The following is a 24,022-nucleotide window of genomic DNA, read 5'->3' as shown; positions in this document are numbered from 1 at the left end:
CAAATAATCGGGGAAAGCTGAGTGACACCCAGAATTCAGTCAGATATTTACATAATTCCAAAAAATGGGAGATGTACGAGGTCACAAGAATGCAGAATTATACTAAAGAGTGGCATATATTGGGGCGCCTGGGTGCCTCACTTGGTTAAGCCTCTGCCTTCGGCTCAGGTCATGATCCGGGGGGCCTGGGATCGAGCCCCACATCTGGCTCCCTGCTCAGCGGGGAGCCTGCTTTTCCCTCTCCCTTTGCTCCTCCCCTCCTGCTCCTGCTCTCTCTCTCTCTCATTCAAATAAGTAAATAAAATCTTTTTTAAAAAGTTACATATAAAAGAGCCAAAGATATTCAAAATCTTGCCAAATGGTGTGGCTAGCTACCTTACTAAGAATTACAGATGAATTTCAATCTGACCTGAAAATTAAGTAATCACGTTAATCTAAGCATGGGCTACGGGACAATTTGTTCTTTTAAAAAAATTTTATTGAGGTATAATTGACATACACCATTACGTCATTATATTAGTTTCAAGGGTACAACATAATGATTCCGCCTTGTTCTTTAATTAGTGAAGTTCCCATCATAGACTATTCCTAGGGTTGAGCATGTTTCATTAGAACCTGTCACAGCCCGGTGGATATCACTAAGAAGCCTCCATAAGCCCACAAGGCAAAAGACAAAAAAAAAAAAAAAAAAAAAAAAATTCTTGGGAAGCAAACCCCAAACCTATGGGATGACACAGTGTTTTCTTAAAGGTAAGCATGTTTCATCCCAGGAGAGAATTCTCCTCCTTCCTCCCTAAGCCATTGTTCCCCACCTGAACCTCATGTCATCAAATGATCACCCCACTGCCCATTGTTGCAACCATTCACCAACACCTGGGTCAGTGCACCTCACTTCCCCATCATCTCATCAGTCTCTCTGAAACCATTCCTGCCTTCACGATTGCAACGTGCGTATGGATACCTGTCCAACATCCTGGTCTCATTTCTACTCCCTGACTCTGTCCAACTCATTCCAGACTTTGTCATTAAATCATAAGCTGTCCGATCATCCCTCCTATCTCCCCAGCTTGTTCTTTCCAGGAAGCCAACCCCAACCATCTTCCAGTCCCGCTGAGACCAATAACCCGTCGATCCTCAAAACAGACCTTCACTCTTTGTCAGTGCAAATGCTGTGATCAATCATTATCACTGTAGCTGTGTAGACACCTGTAATTCCCTTGTTCTGCTTTTGCTTTGCCTTATTGATGAAATCCTGATGAATTCACTCTACTACTCTGTCCCAGCACTCTGAAGCTGAACATAACTTTAAACACACGCACACCCATGCACCTGCACACACCCATGTACGTGCACCATCAGCGATCTCACTTTGCAGTCCTGACAAGCCCTTCAACACAGATCAGCGGTGACATCGCACTGCCTTCCACTCCCACTCCAACTACCCGAGACATTCACTCATTTTTTTCTCTCCTCAAACCTCACATATTTCCTCCCCATGTCCCACCTTAGATGGTGACCTTGCTTTTCATCTCACTAAGAAAATCGGATGCTTCTGAAGCAAAATTTCACAAAAGCCCATCATCACATTCACCTACCCCAGGCGTCACCTTCCACACACTGTCTGTTCTTTAAGTTGGACGCACCATCCATGCACCTGGGTGAGGGACAGCCCTGTGTCATGCCCAGACTTCCCATCCCCTTTGGCACCGATCCACCAACTCTCCCTCCTTCCTCCCACGTCATCAGCATTACCCCACCCGCTGCACCACTCACATGGGCACACAAACCCACTTTACTTCTCCTGTATCAAAAACAAGCCCCCAAATCCTTGCCTGCCGCCCCTTCCAGATCATAGCCCATCACTCTGCTCCTCTTACGGCAATCCACTGTGGGCAGTTCTCTCTTGGGACTGTTTCTCATTCCCCGTTAAACCCACACATCTCAGGCTTCCATCCCTACCATTCCGCTAAAACTACCTGTTACAGTCAGCGAAGACGTCCACGTTGTTAAATTCAGTGGTCAAGGGGCAGCCTTCCTCCTTCTTGACCTGTAAGCATCATTTGATGCAGTGGACCACTACCTCCCTCCTATCTTCATACAGCTTTTCCAGCCTGACTTTGAGGACACCATACTCTGTTTCCCTTCTTCCCCACGGGCCACTCCTCTAGATCCCCTCCGCTCGTGTCTTTTGCCAGGTATGCTCTTCCTGCAGGTAATCTGCATTCTCCCTATGTCACTTCCTCCACGTCTTCATCAATTACCTCTTCCTCGCTGACCACCCCCTTCTCCCCCTTACCATGGTCTAGTTTTCCCAATGGTACCTATCGCCTTCTAACGCCCAATATAATTTAATTGCTGTGTTTATTGACTTTCATCCCCCCCCCTTTGCTATCATATAAACCCCATGATGGCTGGGATTATTTTTGTTTTGTTCAACATTGTATCCCCAGTGTTCAGAAGAGTGAGTAGCACAGGATAGGCGGCCAGTAAATAACTAGGGAATAAGTCAACTTCATAATGTAGCAAAGTTCTTGCGACAAAGAATCTGTGCCTATTTAGTATTTAAAGTACAGCTTTTGTGATAGTTAAGAGTATGGGGCCTAATAGAAACATTCGGGCTCACAATTCCAATTTTAAAATATGTGAACTGAGTGAATAATTTGCATTTGTGATCTTAAATAAAAATCTTACTAGCTTATAAACAGTTTGGAACACTTGAGCGTACTTAAGCAACATGTTTATAGTTTCACTTTTTAGATTTTAAAAGAAGTACTTAAGAGTACTTGTGAAAGTCTGTCGGATGAAGCCCTTAAAAGAAAACAGAATATATTAAATTTATAAATGCAATCTAAAGTATTTAAGAGTAATTATCTAAGATTGCAAAGGAGAAAAATTCACGTGTATTCCCTTTAAAAGTGATTATTTAAATTTGCTAAACTTAGAAAACATATGATTCTCAGGCTGGCCTTAAAAGTTTAAGAAATATTTAGGTTTTGTTTTGTGTTTCAGAGAGGGAGAGGAATCTAAAGCAAGCTCCATGCCCAGCACAGAGCCCAGTGCAGGGCTGGGATCATGACCTGAGCCAAAATCAAGAGTCAGACATTTACCCGACTGAGCCACCCAAGTGCCCCAAAACAATTAAGTTTTGAATCTCAATGTTAGTAGATTATTAATTAAAAAAAAAAAAAGAGAACCTCTGAATGGTCTTTTCTGTGTGAATACACCCACACGCAGACGCACACACAAATGTCCTTCAAAATAGCAAAACAATTTTATGAACAGAGGGGTTATTTAGGCATTCACTAGCGCCCTCTGGTGTCTGAAGAGAGAAACTACACGTGCGTTTAAAACAACTTGGTAAAAGTCTAATACAAGTTCAAAGTTCTATGTAGGGTATGCACATGAAAAAATATATATATATAATTTATTAATGAGTATTTACTACAATATTTTCAATGTATTGAGAGATTTCATAGTGTATCCTAACTGCCTCTAATCCTGGGGTGGGAGTAAATGGATGTTCAAGCAGCTCTACAGGACAGGTGAACTGGCTTTGATGGGAAGACGGGGAAGGGAATGGATCCTGGAATCATCACTGAAGTAGAATTGCTAGGACTCGGGCTCTGTAGAAAGCAAGAAGGCAGTCGAAAATGACGGTGTTGTTCAGAATCTGGGAAGATGACATAAATCGACAAGACAGAACACGAAGGGAAGAGCAGACTTCTTTTGAGGAAAACGGTAAGGTTTTCTTGGAAGAAGTTACATTTAAGTGCAGGCAATACGTCTGAGAAGATAGCAGGCAGGTGCAAGTTTCGGTATAGAACTCGAGAGAGAAGGGAAACTAAGCATCTTCTCTGTCACTCACATGGAGCGAATGTGGTTGTGGACAAGGTAACCGAGAGCCAGAGAAAGGCACCAAGAGCATCTCCATCAGGGGCAGACGAGGCTCAAGAGGAGCCTGCAAAATGGTCCGTCATGGGGATGGAGCTCTGGAAGGCCACATCCCAGGGCAGTGATGTTAGTACATAAGAGCATCTACCAGCAAACCATTAAGGTGGAAGGGCCAGTGTGGGTCCGCTAGTAAGGAAGTTGCACTGCAGTTTGGTAAATCTCTCATTACAACACTCAACGTTATGCCTTCAGCCAAGGCTTTAGTGGCTATTACCCTCAGATATCTACCAGGTGTAGTGGGAGAACAACTAGGTTCCCTGGAGCCACAGGAAAAGTTTCAAGAAAAAGGAATAACCAAACACTTAGGGTAAAGAAATCTGAAGGCTGAGAAAAATCTTTGTTTTGGGAAATGAGGTACAACCAGTGATCTTCAGGATAACGGCTTCAGAGCACGGTGGGGAAAACATATTACAGACGAGGAGCGAGCACAAGACGAGGTGCAGGCATCAGGTGTATATCCTTTGAGCAGTTTGACAGAGTGGGAAGATGAGAGCATATGTTATGGGGGTTGCAGAATCTAGAAAAAGGGGTTCATTTTTTGAACGAGGAGACTTGGACTTGCAAGTAAGGAGAAGAACAACTGCAGCAAAATCAATGGCAAAGGAGAGATTATACAAAGGAGATTGAAGGAGTGAAGTCTTCCAGAAGGTCAGAGTCAAGAGGGAAGGTGCAGAAATTATAAATGGCCTTGGAATGGACAGTGCTACTCCTCTGGGATGGAAGAAGACATGTGTAGATTCAAAATAAGTTTGAGGGGAAGACTGAAGAGGAACACAAGACGTTAAAATCAGATGGATGTGATTTCAGTAAAGTAGGAAATAAGGTCCTCTCCTGGCGCTTTTCGATTTAACAATCGTGTGAGTACCTACTCTGTGCCTGGCGCTGTAGATACACAGGTGAACAAGAGACTCCCTGCCTCGAGGTAGTATTTCATGATCTCAGGTGACCTCACTCTTTGAGGAAGAAGAGGCAAATATCAACCCCAGATCCACATCAACAGAATACCTAAGGGAGGTATTTTGCCAGAAGGAAAATGACCCCACATGGAAGTCTGAATGAAGAGCGCCAGAGGATAACCAGGAAGGTAAATGGAAGCAAACACCCCGTTTCAAACAACAGCAGTGACAGTCAATGCCTTGTAAGGTTTAGAATAAATGCTGGGAAATATAAGGTCACAATACGCAAAAGGCAAGAGGATAGTAAACAAGTTCTACAGGTGTTTTCATCGTCCAGTAGTGAAAACAGGAATACACAGTAGATGCTACCGAGTCAGGTTTGAATGTTGTCGCGTCTATGGTATCCACTGCAGGCAAAACCATTTAATGAATGTTTAATAAATTAAGAGAGGAAACACTAATAACACAGAAAAATACTTGGTAAATCTAATATCACATAGGTTGTAGAGGCTTGAAGACTACTCCTTAGGAGACCTAATCCTAAAACTCACAAGTATGTGAAATGTCCATTCTATTTAGGTCATCAGATATCTTTATTTATTACCGAATAAGACAGAGGATTTTATTTTATTTTATTTTATTTATTTTATTTTTAAAGATTTTATTTATGTGACAGACAGCCAGCGAGAGAGGGAACACAGCAGGGGGAGTGGGAGAGGAAGAAGCAGGCTCACAGCAGAGGAGTCCGATGTGGGACTCGATCCCGGTACGCCGGGATCACGCCCTGAGCCGAAGGCAGACGCTTAACCGCTGTGCCACCCAGGCGTCCCAAGACAGAGGATTTTAAAATGCAAGCATAAGACACATAGGTTAGTTGAAAAAGAGAACCCCATAAATTTGGATATAGGCTCCTTCAAGCATTGAAGGTTTTCTTTCATGCTCACAGAGCCACAAAGTCCACTGTTGGTCTATGTTGGATTCGGGGAAAATGACAGAGGGCACCAAATCACTCCTTTCTGTGTAGAAAAAAAATTTATTTATTTATTTGTTTGTTTGTTTGTTTATTTTTACTTTCCTCCAAATATTTGATCACAGCAGGTCAGAGACATAGGAATGAGAATCATTCCTTTCCTTATTATTATCCTGGACGTCTTGGCACATCTCAGGTTTAACAGGCCTCAGGTTCCAAAGGGAACTCTGGTATGAAGTTGTTTTAGTGTCAACATAGATTGAGCCCTTGGCAGAGGACCTTGGATGTAGAGAGCAACGGGGATCCAGCCAAACGCTTTGAGACTTGAGGACTGAGCAAAACTCACTGATGGGTGGCCTGGAAAACCACCTCTTGACAGGCATGTCTTGAAGTGTCTAGACATCATTTCCACCGAAGTGTGCTCATTGGCCTCCATGGTGCCAACGTATGAGTGGAACACAGGCAAAATGGTACATCGTGTGAATGGAGCTCTGGAAGGCCAGGGCAGTGATATTAGTAATAAGAGCATCTACTGGGAAACCATTAAAGGTGGAGGGCCCAGTCTGCGTCCACGCAATAAGAAGGTGGTTGTACTGCAGTTTGGTAAATCTCTCAATACGACCCTCAACTTTACGCCTTCAGCCAAGGCTTTAGTGGCTATCATCCTCAGATATCTACCTGAACCAAAAGCCTTGACCACGTTGGGGCCAAGAGAGTACAGATGGCGGACTAAGGCTGCCAGGTAAACACCACAGCTGAATGAGGCCCCTGGAAACTATCTACCATCAGCTCAAGAGCAACACCTACACCCAAGTGAGCACCTTTGTACTGCCTAGTTCACCTGAATTCCAGTGATTAGTCACACTAAACACCACGGATAATAAAAATGGGGCTGATGGTTTTAATGCATTTGTAACTTTTTTTTCTCCATTTTAAGTTACAACTTGTTTGAAAGTGGGATAATGTAATACCAAAAATGAATTCCATTAATTTTTTTTTTTTAAACCTCTCCACTGGTTCTGATGCAGGGCTCTGCCGGCCACACTTCGAGAACATCTCTTCAACGATGGGGGGCTAACTTTTCACCTTCTGACCCACAGGAACACAGATGCAGATTTTTGAAAGACCCAAGAATAGTCTTGCTATTTGTTTGTATAAAAAGCAAACTAAGACCTTAAGGCCCACCTTTGGAAGAAAGAAAAAATGATACTGAAAAGATTCATTATTTAATCAATGTACAAAATATAGATATGGGGGAAACAACATTAGTAATTAACATGTGCTGTTTAACACCACAAGAAAAGGGAAAGCAAAAGCACTGACTTTAGGGTTTCATCATCTTTTTTTGAAAAAGCAAAGAATAAAGCTAGGTTTCCATTCTAAGAAAAAGAAAGAAAGGAAGAAAAGAAACATGGACATGATCCAGATGCTCAAAGGACCCCAAACCTGAAGGGTTCACAGGTAGCCGTGTTGAACCAACAGACAAGGAACTATGAGCTCACTGTTGATACTGACCCATTTGATTTAGTGCAGAGCTTAGGGTCTTGCTTGATTTGGTTTCCAGTTTCTTCTAATCAGGGGAACTCTACCTACCAAGAGTACATAATGACACTTTGACTTAACACTCATTCTCCCCGGCTACGTTTCCATCAGAAACTTTGCCCCATTTCTTCGTAATCCTTCTCCAGAGCGGCCAAGTCTTCCCGGGCCTCTGAGAACTCGTCTTCCTCCATGCCTTCCCTGATGTACCAGTGCAGAAACGCCCTCTTGGCGTACATGAGGTCGAACTTGTGGTCCAGGCGGGCCCAGGCCTCCACGATGGCCGTGGTGTTGCTCAGCATGCACACGGCCCGCTGGACCTTGGCCAGGTCCCCTCCTGGCATCACCGTGGGTGGCTGGTTGTTGATGCCCACCTTGAAGCCAGTCGGACACCAGTCCACAAACTGCACAGAGTTCCTTGACTTCATGGCTGCGATGGCTGCATTCACATCTTTGGGGACCACGTCCCCTCTGTAGAGTAGGCAGCAGGCCATGTACTTCCCCAGCCGAGGGTCGCACTTGACCAGCTGATTGGAGAAGTCAAAGCAAGCGGCGGTGATGTCGGACACAGAGAGCTCCTCGCGGTAGGCGTTGTCCGCGGAGATGATGGGGGCGAAGGTTGTCATGGGGAAATGTATTCTTGGATAAGGTACTAGGTTGGTCTGGAATTCAATGAGGTCCACATTCAAGGGCCCTTCAAACCGGAGGGAAGCAGTAATGCAAGAGACCGCCTGACCTATCAGCCTATTAATGCTGGCGTAAGAGGGGCGCTCGACACCAAGTTTATGGTGGCAGATGTCATAGATGGCCTCGTTGTCCACCATGAAGGTGCAGTCCGCATGCTCCAGGGTGGAGTGCGTGGTGAGGACGGAGTTGTAAGGCTCCACTACAGCAGTGGAGATCCTGGGGGCTGGATAGACAGAGAACTCCAGTTTCGTCTTCCGGCTGTATTCTACCGAGAGCCGCTCCATTAAGAGAGACGTCAATCCCGATCCGGTGCCTCCTCCAAAGCTTCGGAAGATCAAAAATCCCTGGAGTCCACTGCACTGCTCTGCCTGGGGAAGCAAAGGAGGGTGAGACCTGGGCCACGGGAACCCACAAGCAGTGGTAGTGGGGAGATGGGAAGCTCCCCCGAACAAAGAAAACTTTCAGAAGGACGGGTGTCCCATTGTTAACGCTCCAGTACCACACGTGAGTGCTTACCTCTGGAGTAAGGGAAGCGCTTTAGAATTTCACTAAGCAAAGCATAAATATTCACCTGTCTTTAGCTGCCCTCCACGAACGTATCTGCATGTGACCTAAAGCAAGGTCTTTCTCAGTAACAAACAAGATGGCAAAATATTGAAGCAACCTACTCCCTCCGCCCCTCCAGGAGATGGAGCGCCTACCACTTCCACATCCAATCTACTACACTGGCGTAAAAGGCATTGTATCGCTTAAGGATTATGCCAGACACCAAAATATGTACTCGACAAAGGATTTTCCAGACGCACGTCCTTAGAGAAGAGTTCACCGTCAGTAACTAGAGTAACTAATCTCCAGGTAGGATGTGTCTCCTGTTAACGTCACGAATAACGGATGCTACTGGAAAAGGACAAGCGTCGGGATGCTTTGGAAGTCTGTGCTAGCAAGATGAGCCATGATGAGTGGGCAGAAGCAAGAATAGAGGGGGGCTAGTCATTAAAAAGAGGGACATCCTGCCATCTGGGACGGCACGGATGGACCTTAAGGGCTTTATGCCAAGTGACGTAAGCCAGGCACAGAAAAACAAATACCGTATCATCCCATTCATACACGTGGAATCGAAAAATGTCAAATTCATAGAAACGGAAAGTAGCACAGTATACGGTAGGGGCTGTGGGTGGGGAAACGGGGAGATGTTGGTCAAAGGACACAAACTTCCAGGTAGAAGAGGAGTCAGTTGTGGGAGCTAATGGACAGCATGGTGACCATGGTTAACAATACTGTGCTGTGGGACGCCTGGGTGGCGCAGTCGTTGAGCGTCTGCCTTCGGCTCAGGGCGTGATCCCGGCGTTCTGGGATCGAGTCCCACATCAGGCTCCTCCGCTGGGAGCCTGCTTCTTCCTGTCCCACTCCCCCTGCTTGTGTTCCCTCTCTCGCTGGCTCTCTCTCTCTCTCTGTCAAATAAATAAATAAATAATCTTTAAAAAACAAACAAACAAAAAAAAAATACTGTGCTGTATGCTTGAAAGTTGCTAAGAGAGTGGGTGTTAAATGTTGTCACCACACACGCACACACACACACACACACACACAAGTACTACGGCAATCGCTGTGCAATATATGTGTATCAAATCATCATGCTGTATGCCTTAAATTAACACCCTGCTATGTGTCAGTTATGTCTCAATAAAGCAGTTGAAAAAAAATATTTCCGCATAAATCTAAACTAAAAAAGAGTAGGTGGGGCTGCAGTAAGTGTAAAGGTTTCCTTCACCCTTCCTGCTTTACACAGCATCATCAAAGCCAACATCTAGGTGCGGCCCAGCTTGGAGCCTCTGTGGGAGAGGCTGGTGGCGGTGACCCGGGTGGTAGGAAGCGCGGGTGCCGTTTGGAAGGCAGATCCCAGGCACTCAGGTACGGCCCCCGGCTAGGGAGAAAGGGCGACTTGCCAGCTTTCGGATCCTCTCCAGCACAAGGTCGATGATCTCGGACCCCACGGAGTAGCGACCGCGGGCATAGTTGTTTGCGGCGTCTTCCTTCCCGCTGACGAGCTGCTCTGGGTGGAAGAGAGAGCGGTGCCGGCCGGCTCGAATCCCATCTGCAGAGGGGACATGGGTCAGCGCACTCCACTCCCTTCGACTGCTAAGCCTTTGCCAGTGGCTGCACAGCCCAGCACCTGACCCTCCTTTCCCCAGTGTTGCACTAAAGAAGGGGCTTCCAACTGCTGAGCTGGCCTTCCTTCGTCTAGGAACAGTGTCATCACTTCAGACAAGTTGAAAGCACATTTTCCCAACGTAGACCCTTTGCTAGTTTCTTACAGCTGCTGTGACAATTACAACAAACTCGGTGGCTGAAAACAAGATATATGTTTTCTCTCACAGTTCAGGATGCCAGAAGTCCAAAGTCAAGGTGTTGGCAGGGCTGGTTCCTGCCGGAGGTCTCAGGGCTGGTTCCTCGGCTTGGCGCGGCACCACTCGTGCCTGCCTCCATCACGCATGCCCGCTCCCCCTGACCGGGTCCCCTCTTCCTCTCATAAGGACACAGACCCCTGGAGTTAGGGCCGACCCCAATCCATAGGACATCAAGTCAGTACGTCGGCAAAGAACTTATTTCCAAGTAAAGGCATAATCTGAGGTTCTAGGTGGACACAGAGACACTCTTCAAACCATCACACACCCTGTGACACTCTGGCATTCTAAGACCAGTATTTCTATCTACAAATAGCCAGCTGAGTGCCGGAAAAGCAGAGAAAAGTGGACCGATCTAAATTATTACTAGTCTACTTTAACAGAGGCTTTAACAAAGAAGGTGTAACAAGCTCAAATGCCCACCCAACTCGAGTGCAGTTGATATAAACTCATGAAGCAAGGAAATTGGGGTTAAGATGTTGGCAGTCCTCAATACAGCCAAGGGCAACTCCTGCCTGGTTTTCCTCCTTTTAAAAACCTGCTCGGCATGAGAAAATACCCAAACACTCATGTCTCGGGCCCACGTCCTGCTCCCCAGGCCTAGAACTACCCAGATAGCACAATTCCTACAGAATTACGCAAGGGCCAAGCAGGCTCTGGGAACGGTGCCCTGGTTACAGAGGGACACTATGCTGTACAGTATTCAAGAGAAGCAATCTGTTTCCCAGGTTCATGGTTTCCTTCGTCACTCAGCTGTCCACCAGTTCCTTAGCACCCCTAAATCTCAACAACCTCACCTCACATATAAGGATGATAACAAGACACCCCCCCCCCTCCGGAGCTCCTAGGACGATTACATGAGATCATAGGGCACAATGCATGGCCCATATGACAACGATTATCAATAATAATGACACAATTGGCTTCATGACATGTACTTATGTTAATCCCGCATCAGCCTCATCACCAGATACATATAGATAACCCTAGAAGCTCGCTGCCCGAGAGGAAACACACTCCATTTCTAAGAACGAGACAGCTCTCTCAATTCACCTTGCTCTTCTGTCCATGACCATGAATTTCTAACCATAATTTTGTACACCCCCAAATGCTGAAATTTACTAAAATCGATTTGAAGGACTGTTAACTACATACCCACACCAAAAAAGTAAACAAAAAGACAAACCAAAAAACCCACCAAAGCGAAGAGTTTTTAGAGACGTATTTATAAACAAGACATCAGTGGGCATATGACTCTGGGCAGACTATCCTGCAGCTATAAGGCTGAGTTCAGGCTAAAAGGTGAATTTCTGGAATTTTGGAAGCCTGCTTCTTCATGGTAATGTCCAATGGAGATCTTGAAGGTCATTCTGTAAATTCTTCGGTAAAAACCACTTTCTTGGAGATCAGTGATTATAGCACTGCCATTTTTATGAGTACACCCAAACTGTCCACTCTCACTTCCTGGCACTTTCCCCACTTGGCTCAGAGACATGAGCATCTGGCCCAGTGCCCTTAACCAGCACCCTCAGGGAGTTCAGTGGTTTTTAAACTTGATTAGTTGACAGTTCCTTGCTTCCTTACTTCCAATGCTATTCAGCTCCATTCCACTTGAAATCACTCACAACTGTCCTCCCACCAAAATCTTAAAGTTGTAAAATCCTTTCACCAACCACACTTCCTCACTTCCCCCAGCTTGCCCATGACCCAGCTCGACAATCTTTCCAGCTTCCTGTCCCCATCACTCTCCTACTCACACCCTGTTCCTGTTCAAGGTGGGTGCTCCTCCACACCTCTGGGAAGCTGCCAATGCTGCTCCCTTGGCCAAAGATGGCTGATGGCTCCCCGGCTACTCATCCCTTCCTCTGGGATACCGCTGCACCTCACAGACATTTCTATTGTTATTAGGTTGCATCGGAGGATACTGACATTTTTTAGGTAAAAAATAACTGACCATGGGGAATTTTATATGGCTCAACTGAACACATGTGTTAGTGTTGCTACGACCATTTACATTTTCTTCTCCACTAGCTTATGCTGCTTTTTCGTTAAAAGAGAATGGCTTTTTGTCAGTTGACAAACCGGGGGTCAAACCCAGTTCTGCCCTCTACAGCTCAATGACCTAAGGCCACTTCCATGACCTGCCCAAGCCTCAGCTTCTTCATTGTTAACGCAGGACAGCAATAAGGTTTCCTGACAGAATTGCTGAAAGGATTATAGGAGAATACCCACGTGGTTCCTTGCTAATGAACAGTAGCTGCTGAGGACTGAATGTGCGTGTGTCCCCACGATCCATACATTGAAGCCCTCCCCGCAGTGTGATAGTGTTAGGAGGTAGGGCCTTTGGGAGGTGACTGGGCCACGAGGGTGGGACCCTCAAAATGGGGTTAGTGCCCCTGCAAGAGACCAGATGTGAGGACCCGGGGAGAAGGCAGCTGTCTGCAAATCGGGGAGAAAGCGCTTATCAGACACCAACCACACTGTCCCCCCTGGTCTTGGACTTCCCACCTCCAGACAGTGAGAAATAAATTTCTGTGGTTTAAGCCCCCAGTCTACAATATTTTGTTAAAATGGACTGAACTCACGAGGAGAGTGAGAGGGAAGGGATAGAAGGGATGGACGTTCATTCATCTCTATGCTCCTCTCTGGAATGAATGAATGTTCAATGAATTCATTGAATGATGTTGAATTCTTTCTCACCACGACCTGGAGCTCCCAGCATTTTCTTCTTCCACCCCTCCTCCTTCACGTTGGCTTCACTGGTCTGCTCACACAGCCTGGCCCTGTGATCAGAGCCATGCGCTTGCCACCAGCCTCATGTCCCCGCTCAACCTGCTCTGCACGTAATGGGCACCACCCACCCCAGCTGTGCTCTCGGCCCCTTCAGGCCCCACTCGGCACACCCTTCATGCTTCCCTTGACCCACTGTGCTCTTCTCCAAATGTGTATTAAACCTCTTCTCCTTTCTCCGAGTTCTCACACAGCATGACCCCATTATTCCAATCACGGAACTCCTCGATGAACACCTTCCTCCTTGCCACAAAATCCTCAGTCTCTACCTCAGAGAAGGAAATGCACGACCCACCCTCTCAGTGCTACGGGTCCCCTCACTCCTCTGAATCCTCCCCCCTCTTTTCCTCCTCCTTTGTTCTGCCTACAAATATCTTCAGTAGAATTCTACTCCACAAACACAACTAAAACTCACCTTTCCTTCATTCTAAAACCATTCGGGCTGGCTTTGGACAAGATCAGCTACTTTCACAGTCTTTTAGTATCATCTCCATAGGATCACTTCTCACTGAACACCTCTGGTTCCCCATCTTCTACGAGGACCAACCTGCGGACGCTTCAAATTCCTCATGCCCAAATGGAACATATCTACTCCCACAAACCTAGGTCCCGCTCTGGAATTACAATCTCATTTTTCAATCCCATTATTGAAATGGTGAAGTCTGGGTGGCACCTCTGAATTCTCTCCAGAACATTCATGTAATCCATTGCTCCATTTTACATGGACATCTCTCAAATCTGTGTTCTCTTCTCCATTCTCGGTCCACACATCACAAAAACCTTGTAATTTTCTCCTATCCGCTCTCTTTCTAGATCAGTACGTGGCACATAGCAGGTGCTAAAGAAACACTGAATATGTTCATGAATAAATCTCTGTGATTAACGTTACTGGATTACAGTTCTCCATCTGTCTTTTCCCTGCTCTAAAATCTTTACTGGCCCCCTATTTCCTACCAGGTTCACACCACAGATATTATTCAAGGAAACTCCATGGTCAGCCTCCACTCCAGTTTATGTCTTCTGTGACTCGGCTATGTCAACATCCTCCCCCTTTTCAAGCTGAAACAATATTCACAGGTGTCTGAACATGTCTTTGCTCATGTTTTCCATCCTCTCTCACCTGTGAACTGTTAAAACCCGCTTACCCAGTCTTCAAGACTCAAATGAATATCACTTTGTCCATAAAGTCTTTTCCGATCTTTTCCAGGGAGGTAAGGTTCATGTCCTCACTTCCTTCAGATCCCTACATGTCACCCTCTCTGCAAGGCCTTCCTCGGCACTCCTTTAGAAAAAACACCTCCCACCACCCACAACATTCCCTATCCCCGTGGCCCTGCTTTATCCTTGTCCATGCCACTGATCACCATCAGGCACACAGTATAGTTTTTATAGGTCTGCACCCCACTAGAATGTAGGCTCCACGAAGACTGAGGGTATATACACCTCCAGTGTCAAGAACAGTGCCTTGCACGCATGAGGGTCTCTAATTTGCTGAGCAGAACAAGGAAAACTAGTGCCTTCTCCTAAAACCTGGAGCTTATGCCTCTTTGTTTGGGCCAGCTCCAGATCCACAAAACTCCCCTCTCTCTATTCCCTGTATTCTAGAGGATTGGGGAGTTTCCTATGGTCTCTTCCTGCCATGTATCTCTGCCCTGACTTGCATATTAGCTTCTGATTCCAGGTCCTAAGACTCCTATTTGCCTAGCATCTTCGGATTGGCGCAAGTTAAAATATCTGCTATTGCATTCATAATACTGAGATGTGGCCTCTCATGCTGTTTCTTTAGCTACATTCACCAAAGTCCTCTGGGGACGTATTCCACCCTGTCCAGGTTTCTGGGATACCAGAATTCAGTTAACACTCACGGTTACAAACCCCCATTTGTCTGAAAAAAAATTTTAGATATTCTCTTCGGACACTTAGAACTCAAGTCAGAAGACAATGTAGCTGCCTCTTACCCTCCATACAAATCTCACCTATTCCTGAAGCCACCAACATTTCCTTATTTTTAATCCTTTCACATCCAGCAAACATGGAAACTGCATATAGGGGTCCTGGTCTAGGCAGTTCTTACCCTCCCCTCGTACTAACGCTTTCCATCTTTTCCTTCCCATGGACGTCGATCTACTTTTACCATCAGTGACTTGATCCGACCTGGTTTCGATAAGGAAATGAACTCCAATCCAGTGTGTAAGGATTGCGTTTTCCAAAGATGGCCACAAGAATGTTTTCCATCACTCATGTGCTTCTAGAATCTCGCTCTTTCCACATCAAGAGGTGAAGTCTCTATTCCCTCCCTGGGTGGATCTCTGTAATGGTCTTAAGCCATCAGACAATGACAGTGAAACACTGGGACTTCCGAGGCTAGATTATAAAAATGCCATGGACTTCTGCCTGTGCTCATGCGATGCTTGCTCTTGGAACCGAGCCGCCATGCCATATTTCTGGACAAGACACTACAAAATCTGTCATTAATAATCATAAAATTGTACTGATTCCCCATAATTGGAGGATTCGTTTGGCTCCTTGCCTGTTTGGAATCATGTTCAGGTAATGCCAAATTTCAGATTCTTTGTTGGAAACTTCTAGCAACTGGCTTTCAAATCCAAGAAAAGATTTAATCTTCTGTGACAACAGATGTGTGTGGAGAAACTAACAAGGTTTGAGTTTGTTTCATCACACAGAAAAAGAAGGCTAAGCAAGTACTCCCTCTGGGTATGTTTTCATGCCAATCACCTTAAGTGGTCATGAAGCTAACTTCTAGATTTATAAAATGTCCCCATGATCCTATCCAGATAGATTCATATAATCTGATGATCCCATCCACTGGTACTGGATTTGTTTGCTTTGAGCGCGGACCTGGTTAAGTACAGTTGAATGCAAGCCTTACGTTACCTATAACGGCGGGTTCCAGATCCATGAAGAGTGCTCTGGGCACGTGCTTCCCAGCTCTCGTCTCACAAAAGAAGGTATTGAAAGATGAATCCATATGCTCCAAGTTTGCACTTTCCAGCTGATCCTTTCCACTGTTGAGAACAACTCCATCTGGCTGGATTCCATGTTCCAGGCAATAGAGTTCCCAGCAAGCATCCCCAATCTGAATACCAGCTTGGCCAATGTGGATGGAAAGGCACTCCCTCTGAAATAAGCCATGGGAAGTTAGAACTAATAGCCTTTGTAGATACATGAGCTTGGTCACTCAGTAATGCCGCTCACAATCGATAGAGACCAAGCTCGCAAAAGCCAACAAGAGAAAGGCTAATTAGAAGTGTCTCATGGAAACCAAAAACCAGGGCACAGGTACCATTTAAGAACAACTGAACCAAGGACTCCCATTTTACTGAAAGAGTTCTTTCAACAACGTAAGTTAAGGACTTATTGTGTAACGGGCTAAGCGTGAGTTAAGGATATCTCTACATTATATACATATAAATATAAATATATATATATATATATAAAATTAAGCTGCCTCACCCAGAAAAATCTTAGCTGGACTATTAGTTACTGGAAAGGAATAAAATCAAAAATCAATGTATAACCTTCACATATATTAAAACCCACTGCACTTAAAGATGTTACCTTTTTGTATCTTGAGATTTTATATTTACTATTCATATGTGTTCTAAAGAAGGAAGGATGTTCTAAGCATAAAATTAGTGGAAAATTTACCAAGGAAACATGTAATAGATATCACAACCCAAAAGTGTAAAAACTCAATATTGTAATAAACAAATAAGAATGATGATGTATACAAAAAATGATTTATATATAGTTCTTCATATTAGTGGCTATCAATAACGCAATTTTATGTACATTAATTAAAAAAAAAAAAAAACCACTTGAGGGGCACCTGGCTGGCTCAGTTAGTAGAGCATGCGACGCTTGACCTCAGGGTTGTAAGCTCAAGCCCCAGGCTGGGTATAGAAATTATTTAAAAATAAAACCTTTAAAAACCAACCAAACACTTGAGATGGTTAGTAGATAAACAGACAAATGACATACACTAATTATTTTTTTAAAAATCTAAAAATGCAAAGATTTAGGCACAAGGGCATTCACAGTATTATTATTTATAAGAGTGAGGATCAAGAACCAATCTACATTCCCTTTTGTTGGGCATCTGAAGAAAGAGTTATGCAACCCTTACAACCCTTAAAGTTTACCCCCCAAATTTTATGACATGGCAAAAGCTTATGATAAAAAGGATGTAGAAGGTATGTAAGTCATAAAATTGTATATAAAGTATGTTATGAAATACATTAAAAAATAAGCATAGAAAAAAGATCTTTAAAACGCATCAAATATTAACTATAGTTACATCTGGGCAGTGATTTTTTTTCCTTGTTCAAACGCCACTGTTTTCCATCACCCTCATCAGCCTCCACTCTCCCTTCCCCCGTTTAAATCACCATTCTCATCTTTCTTTTTAAAGGCCAGTGACTGTTCTGGTCCTTTAAACAGACACGAATATCTACTCATCTAAGAGAAGGAAAGAAAAAGTTAGATCCTAAAAAACCGCAAGGGCAACAAGCGCGCATTTGAATGTTGTTGGGTTTTGGCTGCCAGCGGGCGTGGGACGGGTCGGTGCAGGGGGGCTGGTGGGGTGAGCAGCCTGTTCTCCATCTCACGGGGGCCCTGCCAGCTGTTGGCTTGCTGAGCTGATAGGCAGCCCTGCCCTTGTCCAGGCTGCTCTTTCCCTGGACAAGGTCTGAGATTCAACCACGAAAAGACCACTAGTCCAGGGAGGGAGGGAGCTCTGGCGGGCCACAGCCCTGCAATCCGACTTGGACTCGTTCCTGCTCCACCACGTCAAGCCCTCGTACTTTGTCTCCTTGATTCCCAAGGCCTAACACCGCCCTCTCTGCTTTATGAGGAATTCAAGTTCACTACTTGAGTAGAACTCCCCCCTTGTTTCTTCTCTGTGCAACTATGGGTCTCTCATGACAAAGGCTATGAGCTCAATTCAGGAAGCACCTCGCTCAGCACCAACCAGGATTCCAACCTCTGTCCAGCACATAAAAAAAATCAAACAGCGTGTTCCATCATAAACAAGCTTCTAACATGCTTGTCTGCAAAGCTCAGCTTCATTCCTACCATACCTGCTGGACTGCAAATGATCTCAGTACATTAGCTACTGTAACCAGATAAAAACTCCCAAGATTTAGGTAAAAATGCTCAATGGGGGGGGGGGGTGCATTTCATGGTTTCCCCATTATTTGAGCCATTTACATGTCAATTTCTCTCACAGCACGCCCCGGCTTACCACCCAGGCCCTGGGTTGGGGGGCAGTGCAGACACATTTGCTCCAAGTACTCACAGTAAAAATAATCACCAACGTAGAAAAGCAATTGCTGCTTTTCACACAGTCTGTTACCCAAGGGGTTCAGACATAGGAGTGATACTGTCCTTTCTGAACTTGGCAGGAACACTTGGCCCAAGAAGGACGAATCACGCCCTTCTTGGTTTGAGAAGCAGCTGAGTTTATGACATAACAGTGTCCCAGGGCATAGAAGGTTATCTTCACCTTCTTCTCTTAGACATACCCTCCTTTCCAAACTCTCTGTGAAACATTAGCCACACTATAAAGTAAGATTGTAAACTGCCCGTTCAATATCAATATTATCAATCACAGCACATTAGCTGCTACAATGCTTATCTGAATTACTAGGAAGGCACGATTTTCTAATTAACTTTTTATTTTGAGATAAAGATAAGTAGTAGATTCATATGCAGTTGTAAGAAAGAATAAAGATCTCATGTACCCTGTACCCATTTTCCCCAGCGTAAATATCTTGCAAGGCAATACAGAACAATATACCCCGAGAATACCGAAATTTAGTCAAGCTACAGAATGTTTCCGTGACCGCAGGGATCCCTCATGTAGGAAGGCATAATGTTTACGAGCAAAACAACTTCAACATCCTTAAAATGTCGGAGAGAGAAGGTCCAAGGGGGTGGAAACATCAAAGATGAGAAAGCGGTCTGAAAGGCTGCTTCCATTTAAGAATTTAAAATTCTAAGATACCAAAAACTACTAGGACTAGCACATAAGACATTAAAGAGAAAGTAGATCTTAAGTGATGATTCCCAAACAGGAATTACTGTAAGTAACTGCGTTCATTGTTATCTCCCAAGAAGGAAACTCGAGAGAGGACGAGATGTCCGTGCACTTTACCCTGCTGTGCATTTATGAGCTTAGCAAGGACGACCTGGGTCTGAAGTCCCCAGAAACTCTAAAAGCATAACTAAAAGCAAAGCAATTGATCTCTACAGAAAACTCAGCACAGCAGGTCTAAAACAAATGTAGAACTAAAGGAAGGAGGGGTTCTTGTTTCAATACTTCAGTTAAAAGCAGTTTTTAACATGCACATCCACTAAGCTCTTCCTAAAAGCCGCAAAACCACAGATGAACAGACGAGAGCTCATCCAAATCTGCCTGAAACACAGTTACTGAAAGAAACAAATGCGTCCTTAAACATTTCTTCTCTTGTATTAAGAATTTATTAAGGGTGGTGTGGCGGGGAAGAGGGCCAAATACGAGGAGTATTTGCTACAACACGGCGGCAACACTGATAACCGCGTACAACGACCCTAGCCACTTACCATGCTGATCTGGAGGTGCCCCCGCTGGCCCGCGGTAATGACGAGCCCCACGCCCAGGCAGCCTTTATCACAGGGCAGGAAATGACTCCACCTGAGGGCTGGGACACCTGCTTCACTTAAAGCAGTACAGCCCCTTCTTCAAGTTTTTCTGTTCTCGTTCCCAAAGCAGCCGTGCGGGACCTGAACGGCCTGAGATGCTCTGTGCACGACTACAGGTGGCGTCATTAGAGCTTGCCCAAATCTACTTGCAACTTAAACCTGTTTTGGTTAAAAGTAACAACTGTCTTCTTAAAAAGATCCTCCTCCTGGATTAAGAACGTATGGAGCATGGATGGGGAAAGAGTAGGAGTGAAATTTGCTGCAACAGCAAATAGCTTTTTCTAGGCATAAGTACTACATGAGTATCTTCTCTTTAAATAAGACTCAATCCCTGGGGACATACAGCAAACTAAGAAAGTATCCTTTTCACCTCCCACCTCCTACTCGTGCGTCTTGACCGTGACCATCACTTCCAAATGTATGGGGATTTTCTATGTTTTGGTTATTCCTAATTTTATTATTTGTTCTATTTTAAATGGTGATATTATTATATGTAACATACACTTATACCGTTAGTTTTGATTATTTGAATTAAGATCAGAGAACATACTCTAAATGATTTCTCTCTTTATACATTTGTCAAGACAACTTTTATGTTCTGCTATATGGTCAATTTTTGAAAATGTTCTGTGAATGCTTGAAAAGAATGTGTATTGGGCAGTTTGTTGGATGGAATGTTTTATATACACGTTTCAAACTGATTTACAGTGTAGTCCAAATTTTGAATATTGATTTGTTTTAGAGATGTGTTAAATTTTTCCATTATGATTGTTGATTGGTCTATTGTTTCTCTCTCTGACAATTTTTGCTTTATATATTTTGAGGCTACATTATTAAGAACATGTAAATTTTAAATTATTAGATTTTCTATGGAATTGAAACATTCTATCACTTTAAAATGACTATGAATGATTTTGCCTTGAAGTCTTTATTATTGAATAGTAATATTACTACTTTAATATAGTTTCTTGGTCAGCGTCTGAATGATGTCTTTTCCATCGTTTTACATTCTTAAGAATTTAAAAACTTTTCAGTATTCTCATATTTTTGATGTGTCCTTTGTAAGCATAATATAACTGAATTTTTCCTATTTATCTTTTAATTGAAGAATTTAGTCCATTATATTTAATGCAATAACTAATATAACTGGATTTAGATACCTTATTTTATGCTTTTATCTTATTTCTCTTTGTCCCCATGTTCTAGGTTATCTTTTGGCAAACTTTCTTTTGTACCAATGAAATGTATTTAAGCCTACAGGGCATTACTGTTGTTGTTTCATAAAAATCAGTGTTTGTTTTACCATTTTCTTTGCTTTTCATTCCCTCTCCTACTTACTTTTTTTTGTTTTTTTACTTGTGTCTGAAGTAAATCTTTCACAATTTCCTTGAGTGCGGTATTTCAATTACTTTTTTTTCTTTGCTTTTCTCTGAAATGCCTTTATTTCACCCAACTTCCTGAAAGGTATCTCACCGGGTATGGAATTCTATGTCAGCATTTCTCCCTGAGTCCACTGGCTTCTGGCCCCTGCTCCTGCCTATGAGAAGCCATTGGTATAAAAATTGCTCCTTGTAAGGTCTCTCTGGCTGCTTTAGAATGTATCTTTGTCCTTGGTCTCTTTAGTTTTACCATAATGTGTCTTTATGTGGATTTATCTGTCCGGCTTTGGATTTGTTAGGCTTAATGATCTGTAGATTCATGTCTTTCTTAGTTTTAGAGAGTTCTCAGCCATGCTCTTTTTGAATATTGTTTTCCTCCCATTTTCGCTTTCCTCTTCTTTTTGTTAGACGTTTTTACTGTAGCTTATACATCTCTGAACATCTCATATTCACAATCTCTTTGTACCTCTGTGCCACATCCTGCTTAAGTTCTCCAGCTGTCTTCCCCTTCATCCACTGTCTTCTTTTGGCTTTACTTAACCTTTTTTAAAGTGATTCACCGAGTTGTCAATTGTAATGACTATAATTTTTCATTTTTAGAAGTTGTTTTTTTTGAAATCTTGTATCTTCCATCTTGTCTTCTATTTGTTTAGACACGATAACTGCAGATGTTTCCTAATTGGCCTGATTATTCCGCGAAACAAACGTCTTTGCAGGTCTGTTTCCTCTGTCAGTTATTTTTTCTGATTCTTACCAACAGTGACTTAAAAAAAAAAAAAAACACTCAGCTCCTTAGACAGCATTCCCATACTGTTTTACTCTAACTGCAGCAAAGCAATACTTTCCTCTTTAATTTTGCAGGAAGGGCAGGATAAGGTAGAATATCTCAACATGATTCTTATCACACCAGAATTTTTCCTTGTGTTATAAATGAAATTCAAGTTCAGCATCGCATGATTTAAAAAATTATGAAATACAAGAAAGTAAAAAAAAAGAATTCAATACCCATAGTCTGACTACTTAGGGATATTTTAATAAACTGATTTCATCTTCTTCCTCTGTCAAATCTCTTACAATTTGTTAAGGCTTTGACACACAAAAAGCAATATTTAAAATCAAAGAACGTGCTATTTAACGATCGTCTTTTTTTATTTGAGAAGTTCCTTCACTTGATGTGCTTTTTGCCGCTGTCATAGACTTAGAGGGTGAAGGCACCTTCACTCCCTTTTGCCAATGAGGGGCTCTCTCTCCCTAGGACGACTCACGATCAGATTTTAGCGGTTTCCTAGAGACGGCCCCAAGAACACACTTCCATTACCTGTGGTAACTGGGGATTTATCTCACATGAATAATTTAGCGTGCATGTGGCCAACCACCAAATCTCAGTTTAGGTCATCACTTTCAATCTCTCTTCTCCCTCCCCCCCCCACTAAGAAAGACCTAATGCTTCCAATTCGTCCTGGTCTGTGGCGAAAGTCCCAATGAACGGTGAAGTAGGAATCGGGCCTTGGGGATTCAGAAATGGAGTCTGAACTAAATTCAACGCCGTCCACTAGCGTGCAGGGCTGTCCCCTCCACCATCCGATCAAAGGGGCGGGACTTCACGTTTCCCAGCAACCGCCCGCTGTCTTCCGATTGGCTGGCCGCCGCACGGCCGCCATTTTCAAACCCCGGAAGATGGCGGCGGCAGTGGCGGCGCCCTCCTGACAGGAACTGCTCTCCGGGCAGAAGTGGTCGGGCGCGGTGCCCGTCCCAGCGGGTCTCCCGGGCACCCGGCCACCGCCCCACCCCCCACCCCACCCCCGCGCCATGGAGCCAGAGCTGGCGGCCCAGAAGCAGCCCCGGCCGCGGAGGCGAAGCCGCCGGGCCTCCGCGCTCAATGCAGGCGGCGCCGGGGAACCTTCGGCCGACACCCCCAGGCCTGAACCGGACGGCCGGTAAGCGCGGGTGGCGGCTGCGACTGGGGGACCCGGGCGTCCGGTCCGAGGCCGGAGGGGGAAGAGGGGAGAGAGAGGGGAGGGACGCGGGGAGGGGCGAGAGGCTCACCCTCCTCCTCCACCTCCAGCCTTCTTCAGGCAGGGGCGCGCTCTTTACTCACCTCCTCCTCTTTCTCTTCCTCAGGCGCGGGCTGCTCACCCTCTTCCTCCTCCACATCCTCCACCTCCTCCGGCCCTTAGTCGAGGGCGCGGACTGCTGACCCTCCTCCTCCTCCTCCTCCGGGCCCTTCCTCAGGCGGGGACGCAGGCTGGTCCCGCTCCTCCCGATCCCCCCCCCTTGCCCCAGGCTGCAGCGGTGGGGGGCGGTGCGGGCGGGCGGAAGTGGTGGGTGGGTTCTTCACCCGCTGCCGGGCCAGGGCTGCCCCGGGAGCGGGTCCTAAATGCAAACCCGGAGACTGAAACTGTCCTAGAGCCTGCGGGCTCCAGGTAGAGCAATGGTCACTGGAGCCGGACGACTTGTAACAGGCACTGAACCTTTAGCCTGAAAGCGAGCGTTCGCGTGAAATGTCTTGCGGACGCCAGAATTCTTGTTTTTGAGAACTGGCCAAGTCGGGGAACCGAGCACAGCTCCCGGTTCCAGCCTCCCGGGTGGTGGTGAGGTGAGATGGTGAGGATGACCGCTGACTTTTTCGCTTTTAACACATTTCACATTCTGTCTCGTTTGCCTGGAAAGGGTGGGCGCTGGAGGGTTTCAGAAGGTTGTGTC

General features: G+C 44.9%; 3 protein-coding genes across 5 annotated transcripts in view; 1 reads left to right on the top strand and 2 right to left on the bottom strand.

Annotated features, from left to right (window-relative positions):
• Positions 1-23,506, bottom strand: part of LOC113241124 (aldo-keto reductase family 1 member C15-like) — a 116,052-nt gene extending 92,546 nt beyond the window's left edge. The window contains exon 1 of one of the 3 annotated variants that reach the window (XM_026478691.4): positions 23,418-23,506. The gene's annotated coding sequence lies outside the window, so the exon portion shown is untranslated. The remainder of the gene's footprint in view (positions 1-23,417) is intronic. The other 2 variants (XM_057304632.1, XM_057304633.1) reach the window with 2 other exon arrangements.
• On the bottom strand, positions 5,532-23,501 carry TUBAL3 (tubulin alpha like 3). The gene is made up of 4 exons (XM_044392045.3): positions 23,418-23,501; positions 16,134-16,377; positions 9,986-10,138; positions 5,532-8,407 (listed from the first exon to the last, which is right to left on the bottom strand). The coding sequence occupies exons 2-4, from the start codon at positions 16,225-16,227 to the stop codon at positions 7,467-7,469; spliced, it is 1,188 nt and encodes a 395-aa protein (XP_044247980.3). The 5' UTR covers positions 16,228-16,377; positions 23,418-23,501; the 3' UTR covers positions 5,532-7,466.
• NET1 (neuroepithelial cell transforming 1) overlaps positions 22,979-24,022 on the top strand; it is a 61,439-nt gene continuing 60,395 nt past the window's right edge. Inside the window, exon 1 of the mRNA XM_026478693.4 lies at positions 22,979-23,256. Within this exon, the coding sequence (XP_026334478.2) occupies positions 23,129-23,256 (128 nt within the window). The 5' untranslated portion in view covers positions 22,979-23,128. The remainder of the gene's footprint in view (positions 23,257-24,022) is intronic.

The sequence above is a fragment of the Ursus arctos genome, unplaced genomic scaffold (genome assembly GCF_023065955.2).
Source record: "Ursus arctos isolate Adak ecotype North America unplaced genomic scaffold, UrsArc2.0 scaffold_30, whole genome shotgun sequence".
NCBI lineage: Eukaryota > Metazoa > Chordata > Mammalia > Carnivora > Ursidae > Ursus > Ursus arctos.
Note: the sequence above shows the minus strand (reverse complement) of the source record. Positions and strands in the feature narration are given on the sequence as shown.

Coding starts and splice junctions, on each gene's coding strand:
- TUBAL3 (XM_044392045.3), bottom strand. CDS start 16,227: ATGGATTCATCTTTCAATACCTTCTTTTGTGAGACGAGAGCTGGGAAG. Junction 10,139..16,133: donor TCTGGAACCCGCCGTTATAG/GTAACGTAAGGC, acceptor TCCCCTCTGCAG/ATGGGATTCGAGCCGGCCGG. Junction 8,408..9,985: donor GAGGATCCGAAAGCTGGCAA/GTCGCCCTTTCT, acceptor TTCCCCAGGCAG/AGCAGTGCAGTGGACTCCAG.